The sequence below is a fragment of the Oryzias melastigma genome, linkage group LG19, assembly GCF_002922805.2.
Source record: "Oryzias melastigma strain HK-1 linkage group LG19, ASM292280v2, whole genome shotgun sequence".
Lineage (NCBI taxonomy): Eukaryota > Metazoa > Chordata > Actinopteri > Beloniformes > Adrianichthyidae > Oryzias > Oryzias melastigma.
The window spans coordinates 4,326,520-4,335,478 of NC_050530.1; the positions used below are offsets into that span (position 1 = coordinate 4,326,520).

At 49.2% G+C, this 8,959-nt stretch overlaps 2 protein-coding genes across 4 annotated transcripts; one reads left to right on the plus strand and one right to left on the minus strand.

Annotated features, from left to right (window-relative positions):
• The first annotated feature begins 6 nt into the window (after nucleotides 1-6).
• Nucleotides 7-1,260, plus strand: LOC112153944 (interferon omega-2). 2 transcript variants are annotated; one of them, XM_024284421.2, is made up of 5 exons: nucleotides 7-219; nucleotides 363-477; nucleotides 565-639; nucleotides 726-875; nucleotides 962-1,260. In XM_024284421.2, the coding sequence occupies exons 2-5, from the start codon at nucleotides 475-477 to the stop codon at nucleotides 1,229-1,231; spliced, it is 498 nt and encodes a 165-aa protein (XP_024140189.1). In that variant the 5' UTR covers nucleotides 7-219; nucleotides 363-474; the 3' UTR covers nucleotides 1,232-1,260. The 2 variants fall into 2 exon arrangements, with proteins under 2 accessions (XP_024140189.1, XP_024140188.1); XM_024284420.2 differs by lacking the exon at nucleotides 7-219 and having other exon boundaries at nucleotides 300-477.
• Nucleotides 1,258-8,556, minus strand: abi3a (ABI family, member 3a). Of its 2 annotated transcripts, XM_036217170.1 has the most exons (12): nucleotides 8,215-8,554; nucleotides 7,678-7,860; nucleotides 7,299-7,469; nucleotides 6,899-7,075; nucleotides 5,912-5,970; nucleotides 5,789-5,842; nucleotides 5,206-5,645; nucleotides 3,394-3,531; nucleotides 2,188-2,322; nucleotides 1,997-2,101; nucleotides 1,774-1,890; nucleotides 1,258-1,702 (listed from the first exon to the last, which is right to left on the minus strand). In XM_036217170.1, exons 2-12 carry the CDS (start codon nucleotides 7,807-7,809, stop codon nucleotides 1,539-1,541), a joined length of 1,692 nt encoding a protein of 563 aa, XP_036073063.1. In that variant the 5' UTR covers nucleotides 7,810-7,860; nucleotides 8,215-8,554; the 3' UTR covers nucleotides 1,258-1,538. The 2 variants fall into 2 exon arrangements, with proteins under 2 accessions (XP_036073063.1, XP_036073064.1); XM_036217171.1 differs by lacking the exons at nucleotides 1,997-2,101; nucleotides 2,188-2,322 and having other exon boundaries at nucleotides 1,539-1,702; nucleotides 8,215-8,556.
• Between the last annotated feature and the right edge of the window lie 403 nt (nucleotides 8,557-8,959).

The following is an 8,959-nucleotide window of genomic DNA, read 5'->3' on the forward strand; positions in this document are numbered from 1 at the left end:
GAGCTTCGCGCACGCTCCCCGCCGCTCCGCGCGCGGATCCCGCACGAGGCTGTCATTCACCTGCGTGATCGAGAAGCCTGAACAAAATCTGAAACCATCTTTTCATCTTCATCTGAGCCAGCATGAAGTTCTCCTGGACCCACGGAACCGGGATACAAACTTTTACCGACTATGAAACGGAAAGTGGTGACGTCATTCCCCTCCAGAACAAGAGTCCAGGTGAGTATGAAATGGAAAGCTGGGAAATTACTTTCACTTCAGTCTTTGTCTTGTTTTGTTTTCTTTTTCCTGTCTGAAAAATAAATATGTGGCGTGAAAGAGCAGCATGTCAAATCCACGTTCTTCCTTCTCATCATGCTCAGGTCTTCACTGCTGCTGCTCCTCATCGTGGCCGTCCTCAGCCCCGCGCTCGGCTGTGATTGGCTCAGAGGCTACAGAGATCTGAGGAACAGGACTGTGGTCCTCATCCAGACCATGGTGAGTTCACACGCGCCCCTGGGGGGGGGGGGGGGGTCCTGCTGCTTTTACCGCAGACATTTGAAGCTTTGCCTCTTCCTGTTTCAGGGCGGTCCGATGGCCGTTCAGGACCCCACGGATTACTTTCCATACAACCTGTACAGACAAGTCCACTCTCGAGGGGTAAGCCGGCCATCAGAGTCTGTGGTGTCATGGGTTCTGTAAGCCAATCAGGGCCCAGCGGCTCACACTTGCGTTTGCTTTTCCAGGTGCAGGTTCAGCTCTGGTTCATCAGAGAAAACCTGCAGCACATCCACGACCTCTACCACCGCAGCAACTGCTCCTCCGCCTGGAACCAGCAGAAGAGGATGGAGTTCATGCAGAGCGTGGAGCGGCAGATCCAGGAGCTGAGCAGCTGCGTGAGTGCTCCGCCTTCCCGCCTTCGGCTCCTCCTTCTTTCTGGACTCCAAGAAAACTGATGGAGGTTCTGGTTCTTCTTTTCCAGCTGAAGGAACCCGACGTGGCCAAAGAGAGGCGGATCCTGGCCAAACAACTCCGCAGATTCTACCGCAAGCTGAGACGCCAGAGCCTGGAGCCCTCTGGGAGCGTGGGCTCTCACCAGCCAGGTTCCGACCCGGGTTCTAACCCAGGTTCTGACTCGGGTTCTGCCGGCTGCGAGCTGCTCCGGAAGGTGACACTAACGCACCTGAACAGGATAGACTTCCTGAGGAACCACGCCTACCAACGAGCAGGGAGCCCCGGACCAAAGCGCTGAGACAGTCCCAATCAAACGGCTTTTTGTACTTTTTTATCTTATTTATTAAACTTATTTATTAGCTCATGTTTCAATTTTTCCATATTTATGTTTATTTATTTTTTGCATTGTGTTTTTTTTACATGAAATATTAAAAACGTCTGAAACTGAAATGCGAGTCTCTTGAATCCACTCAAAGGAAAGGTGAATTTTCTGAGCTTTAAAGGTGAACTTCACCTGTTAGCAGGTCGGGGGAGGGGCCAGACTGCCTAAAATAGTTGGTCATTCGAGACCATCACATGTTCTACTCAGAGGGGCGTGGCTTTATCTAGCTGCACAGCTGGACGTAGTTCTCGGGGAAGAAGCCGTGCTTGCCATTCAGGACCCCCTCACACCAGCCGTCGTCATGGCGATGAGTCAAGAGGATGATGTCCCCCTCCGTGAGGGATAGGTCGTCGGGTTTGGAGGCCTCGTAGCTGTAGAGCGCCACCACTGCACAGAAAAAGGAAGGACAGTCAGAATCAGCAGCTGACCTGTCTGCTGGTTCACATCCACTGACTTACCTTTCTCCAGGTGCTCTGGAGGAGCATCGTAGTCTGCTGGGGGGGGCAGTGGGGGCATGAAGTCATCAAACTCCCCTTCATTACCTAGCATGGGAGGGGGGGCTGGGATCTCTAGATCTGAGAGAAAACAGCTCTTGTAAATGACCAGTAGGCTGTGAGGAGGCGGAGCTTGCTTTGATGTCCCGAGCACTTCTACTGTTGCTACATTATTCAAGTTTCTCACCCAGGTGATCCAGACGGGCAGGTAAGCAGCGCTGAGCTGAAGATGAAGAAGGAAGGCGCCGGGGAGCACCAGGGGGAGGGTACGGGGGCGGAGGGGGGATCATGACTGACACACAAGGACAGGGACAAAGAATCGGGTCAGGCCCGCAAAGGCTGCTCCAGACCAGTGAGGAAACCACAGCAGGGGCTTACGTGATTGGACAGCAGGCAGGAAGAGCGAGCGAGTGTAGCTGCAGCGAGAGGCGGGGCCTGAGCTGACCCTCAGGGAGGCAGAGCGACAGGAAGGCGGGAAGCGACAGAGACGTTTCCTTGTGGAAGGCGGGATCACTGAAAACAATCGCAAAGGCCGATTTAAATCCTTCCCAACCGCAGCTCTTCAGGACCAGCTTTAGCTTAGCAGTTAGCATTGGAGTCGAACAGGAAGTTCATTTTAAACTTCAGGGCCGGCCCTGGCTTAGGCAACCCCGCCGGCTGCCTAGGGTGCCACGCAGCTCAGGGACGGCTTGCTAGGCATTCCTACAGTGAACCAAAGCAGAAAACGTATTGTGTGGAGCCAGGCTAACAGATAACCAGTCGCCAATGAAACGTGTGTTTCTCTTTATGTTTAAAGTGCTGGATCAAAGCCAGTGAAACACATCATGGTGGGATTCAAGAAAAGCTCCACTTGGTACGTTTTGAAAATGTTCATGGTCTTGGCTCAGAGATCAAAGGAAACACAATTCAATGATATCAAACCCGAAGTGTCACCACAAGGACCCGCCAAGTTTAGGACTACGTTTGGTCAAAGCTCCTTCAAAATAAAAGCCCTCCCAGATTTTAAACAGTTTATTTGTAAAGTAAACAATGGTTTCAATCCAATCAAGTCTGTGAACATTTGAGTCACATTTCTACCAGTGTTTGGTGGTAAATATTCTGCAATATATGTATTGAATGCGTTAGTGTAGTCGTGTCTCAGGGACTTGTTCTGCTAGTTAGCTGTTAGCTTGATGACCTGTGGACACGGCATCAGCTGCATCTGAAACTACAACAAGGTTTTTTGTCCAGCCTCTTTCAAATTAATTTGTTTTAAAAATGTTTTCATGACAGATTTTAGCTACTGTTTTACAGTTGGGTTAAAAAGGAAGTTCATTCTAAACGTGTATATTTCTAACCAATCCAGAAACGTCTTCCACACTGAGAACATGGTCCACATAGGTGCTGACCGCCGCCATGACCGCCGCCATGACTGTGGCACACTGCTATTGTAGGGGAGTGGCCAAACAGGAACAAGTCAAGTGATGTGCATAACTGGATCTTTACTGTTGAACATGTTCAGTAGCGCCTCCTCATGGACTTTTGTGTTAATTCAAGCTTTAGTTTGTAGAGGCTGCATCAGCTAACGTGCCCAACAATCCTTACCTTCCACTTCCTGGGTATCTACTGGTGGGGGAGGCGGGGGCGGCAGCTCCAAGCCATCACTGGGGGGTGGAGGGAGGATGTCCTCGTCAGAATGGTAATGGGGAGGAGAGGGAGAAGGTAAACTGCTCTCCTCCAGCACTGAGGAGATTAGAGAATTGATGTCACTATGATGTCATTATGATGTCATTATGATGTCACGCAGTTCAGCCAAAAGGACAGTCCCTCTCAAACTGTGGTTGACTGCGTCTGTGATGAGACGGGAGGTTAACCAGACCAGAACAGTGAGAGTCTGAAGGAAAGTCCTCTTTTGAAGGATACATAAAGACAATTTAAGTTTGAGAACAAACTAAAGCCAACACCTGAGATCTACCTGTAGACAACACCTGAGATCTACCTATAGACAACACCTGAGATCTACCTATAGACATCACCTGAGAACTTCCTATAGATAACACCTGAGAACTTCCTATAGACATCACCTGGGAACTTCCTATAGACAACACCTGAGATCTATCTAAAGACAACACCTGAGAACTTCCTATAGACATCACCTGAGATCTACCTATAGACAACACCTGAGAACTTCCTATAGACAACACCTGAGATCTACCTATAGACAACACCTGAGATCTACCTAAAGACAACACCTGAGATCTACCTAAAGACAACACCTGAGATCTACCTATAGACAACACCTGAGATCTACGTATAGACAACACCTGAGAACTTCCAATAGACAACACCTGAGATCTACCTATAGACAACACCTGAGATCTACCTATAGACATCACCTGAGATCTACCTATAGACATCACCTGAGAACTTCCTATAGACAACACCTGAGAACTTCCTATAGACATCACCTGAGAACTTCCTATAGACAACACCTGAGATCTATCTAAAGACAACACCTGAGAACTTCCTATAGACATCACCTGAGATCTACCTATAGACAACACCTGAGAACTTCCTATAGACAACACCTGAGATCTACCTATAGACAACACCTGAGATCTACCTATAGACAACACCTGAGATCTACCTATAGACAACACCTGAGATTTACCTAAAGACAACACCTGAGATCTATCTAAAGACAACACCTGAGATCTACCTATAGACAACACTTGAAAACTTCCTAAAGACAACACCTGAGATCTACCTATAGACAACACCTAAGATTTACCTATAGACAACACCTGAGAACTTCCTATAGACAACACCTGAGATCTATCTAAAGACAACACCTGAGATCTATCTAAAGACAACACCTGAGATCTACCTATAGACATCACCTGAGATCTACCTAAAGACAACACCTGAGATCTACCTATAGACAACACCTGAGATCTACCTATAAACAACACCTGAGATCTACCTATAGACAACACCTGAGATCTATCTAAAGACAACACCTGAGATCTACCTATAGACAACACCTGAGAACTACCTATAGACATCACCTGAGAACTTCCTATAGACAACACCTGAGATCTACCTGACTACGAAGGTTTAAATTGATTTATTCTGGAATAATAATCCTCCCTGTTTTTGTTAATATTTATGTTTTTTTTAAAGTTCTGTTTTAAAGTCTAATTTTCGTTTGTTCAGTAAATGTGTTTCTTAAGGTGTTTTGGGTTTTGGCTCCCTGTGCGATTGAGTTTGACACCGCTGATTTAAGACCACACCTCCAGACCACTTCTGACCTCCAAAAATGTTTCTGTTTGCAGAAATAAAAACCATGGAAGTGACAGAAGTGTTGCTATGGTAACTCAGAGCAGTAATCATCATAACTTATGCTGATAGTTTCACCTGTCTCAAGACTCGTAGGTGGAACCGAGGTAGGGGCTGATGGTGGAGCAGTTGAGTTTATTTGAACCCCTGAAAAGTTCTGAGGAGGTGGAGGAGGAGGAGGAGGAGCCATCCCACCACCTAAAACATCAGGAGGAGGAGGAGCCATCCCACTGCCAAAGGCATCAGGAGGAGGAGGAGCCATCCCTCCGCCTAAGGCTACAGGAGGAGGAGGAGGAGGAGGAGGAGGAGGAGCCATCCCTTCGCCTAAGGCTACAGGAGGAGGAGGAGGTGGAGGGGTGAGCATGCTCGCGACCCCATTGTCCTGAGCTGCTTCCAGATCGGCAGTCAGAGGAGGAGGCAGGCTATCATTCAGCAGGTCCTCAATCATGTCACACTCGGGTGGGGCTTGCCAAGCTGGGGGAATAGTGGGCGGAGCAACAGGCTTCCCAAAGCTGGACCTGTGAGGTGGAAATGTTGGTGAATAGCGTTTAGTTGCTCAGAGGCGACAGCTCAGACGTTTCTGAACATTTATCTGGAGATAAATCTAGAACAACGAGCAAAGACCCATACAGGGCACACAGCTCTGCACCGACACTCTTACCCTCCAACAGGGGGCGCTGTGGGGCATTGGACCGGCTCCGGGATTTTGTTGGCCCTGAAATGAACACAAGTGAATGCTGGCGCTGACTGGAGGAGCAGAAGACATAAAGGAAAGCAGACGGACCTGACAGAGGAACCGTGTTTCCGGATTGTTCCCATCTTGTCCGGCTGTTTCCCAGAGATCTGTGGGGGGGGGCAAACGGGGCTCTATTTGCATCAATGGACCCTCTCAGGCCTCACAGCTCTAATTAGTCCATCCAAACATTTTCCCACGCTCCACAATAGCGGCGCCTGAGCCCTGATGCCAGACCCTGACGGGACCTCACGTGTACGCACCGCTCAAAGGATGAAATGTGTGTTTGAGGGAGGAGGGTGTCAGAAACGTGGACCAGATCTGCTCATGTGATGCACATCCTGTTTCTAACTGCAGTCAAAAGAAAGCAGAACTTGATGTCTGAGCTGCAGTGTCGCCAAAACCACCAAACAGGAAGCAGTTTCTGTTTCTGTAAAGTTTCGCTCCTTCCTACCGATGTTTGCAGGAAGCGTTTGTGTTAGACTGAGTAGCTGCACCTGCAGATATGAGGCTCCGCCCACACACGTGTCAGAGGGACCAGCGTCACTTCTGCTTCTCCGGTTCTGTCCTCAGAAACCAGCGGCTTCAGAGAGCTGCTGTTAGAGCAGAAATCATCTCTCTGTGGTTCAGGAGGAATGGAGCTCCAGCTGGTAGTTGAGGTGGACTGCAGCTCTAGTAAGCTGTATGTCTATGACTGTTTGATTCATTTAAGTCTTTACGACTAAATGACCCGATTCTCTTTTCCGTGTGGAAGCTGTGAGTCTGTTGATGGATAAGTTCTGGATGTAACCCAACCAAAACGTGACAACAGAACCAGGTAGGCTCTGAGAGTCCAGAAGAGGGTCAGACAAACATGCAGGTACGCTGAAGGCTCCGCCCCATATTCTCATCTAGGAAGTCCAGAACTGTTAATAGCCCTGCAGACTGAGACGTTCTGTTCTGAAGGAGAAACTCTGCTGGAAGCTTCAAGTCAGAACTGTTTTCTGCAGTGAAGACGAGTTCGCCTCTGGAATTGACAGATGCATGATGTGCAGATACCTTCATGCCATGACCCAACCCGTCCAGCTCATGGTAGCTGATTGGTTGACGGGAGTACGGTGGGCGGAGCTGTGCAGCAGTGGGAGGAATGATCTTATGGCCGCGGGGGACCCGTCTAATGGTTGTGAGAATGCCGATCTCTCTCCGGGCCACTTTTTCTTTGTGCATCTCCACCGTCTGCAAATGAAGATGGAGGTCAGAGAGACGATGGACCAAAACTTCACCCACCCCCACCCCCACAGGATCCAAATGGATCACCAAGTCCATGATCCGCACAACAGAAGCTCAGATAGCAAACTCTGACCGCTGAGGTTTTCTGCACCTGTGAAGGGACACGGCTAAAGAATGGCATGATGGGAGTTAGAGTTTAGCAAACGCAGACAGGTGTGTTAGGGCTCACCTGGCCAATCAGGTTGATGGAGGACTCCAGACCACAGAGCTGGTCGGTCTGAGCGTCCAGAAGTCGCAGAACACTGCTGGCCAGAGTGCTGATCTGGTACGCCACGCTGGCCAGAGACTGGGTGGTGAACTGCTTAGTCTCCTCCAAAGCCCTCAGGCCGCCCTCACCTGTCTGAGAGACACTGAGGTCAGAAACTGGGGGTGGGGGGCAGACTCATTAGATCCTGCTGTAACACAGTAGCAAACTGAAACCAGGAAATCGATGGAGGGAAGGAATGTGACACACAAAGAGCTGCATCCCCATTTAAAATAAATCGGGTCACCAGAGTCTGGGCTGGCTCCGAGTCCCAGTGTTCCCCCCAGGGGGCAGAGCTACTCACCTGAGTGTAGTTGCTGCAGCAGTAATCTGCCACATTCAGCAGGTTGTCATAGTTTTCTCTCAGAGCTTTCCTGGAACTCGGAGCGTCTTCCAGAATCTTTGCCACCTCCAGGTCAAGATTCTGGTTCTTCATGACTGAAGGTTCTAAAGTCTTCGAACCACTGGACCCTGGCAGAACCAAAACCTTCAACAAGAGTGAGAAACTGAACAGTTACTGCAGCACCCCGAAGACAACACCCACACACTCCTGCTTCCTGTTTAAAGCCCATCAAATAACCAAACTTCCTCCAATTGCTGCCATCAGATCATCCAGGTAGGTCATGACTACCTGACTACGTGACTTTGGGTTTGGCTCAGTAGCTGCTCTGCTCCTGACAGAAGGATCAGAACCAGCAATGGCACAGAACCAAACATTTCAGTCTCTCTGGACACAGAGCAGGTCTCCTTTGGCTGAGCCGGTCAGCACCAGAACTGCCAGAGAACCACAGAGCCGGCGGCGAAGCTCCTGAGGAGCGTCCGACAGCAGATGCGTACTCACCTGTCAGCCCGCCTGCTTACAGCTGAACTCCACAGATTCTCCTCTGACTCTGACCAACTTCACCCTGCAGCTTCAACTGTGTGTGCAGAGATCCTCTATGGCAGACAGAAGGCTCACTGCACTCGACTGAAAGCGGCATTCAGACAGTCTCCTCAGCCCCAGAGAAAGCAGACAGAGTGAGCCCTCCTGTTTGCATGTGAGCCTGCTCTGCAAAACCACTTCCTGTTTCAGAATTAAACGTTTCTCAGACAGAGGAAGAGTCCTTCAGAAAACATCAAACAATGAGATCACAGAGACGAGAGCGAGGACGACTGCAGTCCGACCTGAACAGGAAGTGAGACTAACCCGGGTACGAGTGGTGGTTTGATTTGAGCAAACGTTCCTCAGCCAACCTTCTTCAGGAGAGTTTTACTGCGCCCTGCTGGTCAGATTCAGGAGCACCTGCCAGAGCTCTGAATTCACAACAGTGCGACCAGATCCCGATCCTGATCCTGATCTAAAAACAGCTCCGGCTCTGTGGTGGAGGGGTTAACCCTCGTACGTCTTCATTTTCTCAAAGTGTTTCTTAAAAGCAGAGGAAAAGGCTGGAAAAGGAGAACATTAAAGTAAAACAAAACAACACTGTAACACAATTAAAAATAAAATTGTAAAATTGAAGTTCTCTTTTTAGGAGGATGAAGGCTTTTGCAAGGAAATGAATCGCTTGGTTGCTTTTCTTTCCCTCCAAAAGCTTTTTTTTTTTTTT

Coding starts and splice junctions, on each gene's coding strand:
- abi3a (XM_036217170.1), bottom strand. CDS start 7,809: ATGAAGAACCAGAATCTTGACCTGGAGGTGGCAAAGATTCTGGAAGAC. Junction 7,076..7,298: donor CCATCAACCTGATTGGCCAG/GTGAGCCCTAAC, acceptor CTTCATTTGCAG/ACGGTGGAGATGCACAAAGA. Junction 3,532..5,205: donor ACCTACGAGTCTTGAGACAG/GTGAAACTATCA, acceptor TAATCTCCTCAG/TGCTGGAGGAGAGCAGTTTA.
- LOC112153944 (XM_024284420.2), top strand. CDS start 355: ATGCTCAGGTCTTCACTGCTGCTGCTCCTCATCGTGGCCGTCCTCAGC. Junction 478..564: donor TGGTCCTCATCCAGACCATG/GTGAGTTCACAC, acceptor TTCCTGTTTCAG/GGCGGTCCGATGGCCGTTCA. Junction 876..961: donor TCCAGGAGCTGAGCAGCTGC/GTGAGTGCTCCG, acceptor CTTCTTTTCCAG/CTGAAGGAACCCGACGTGGC.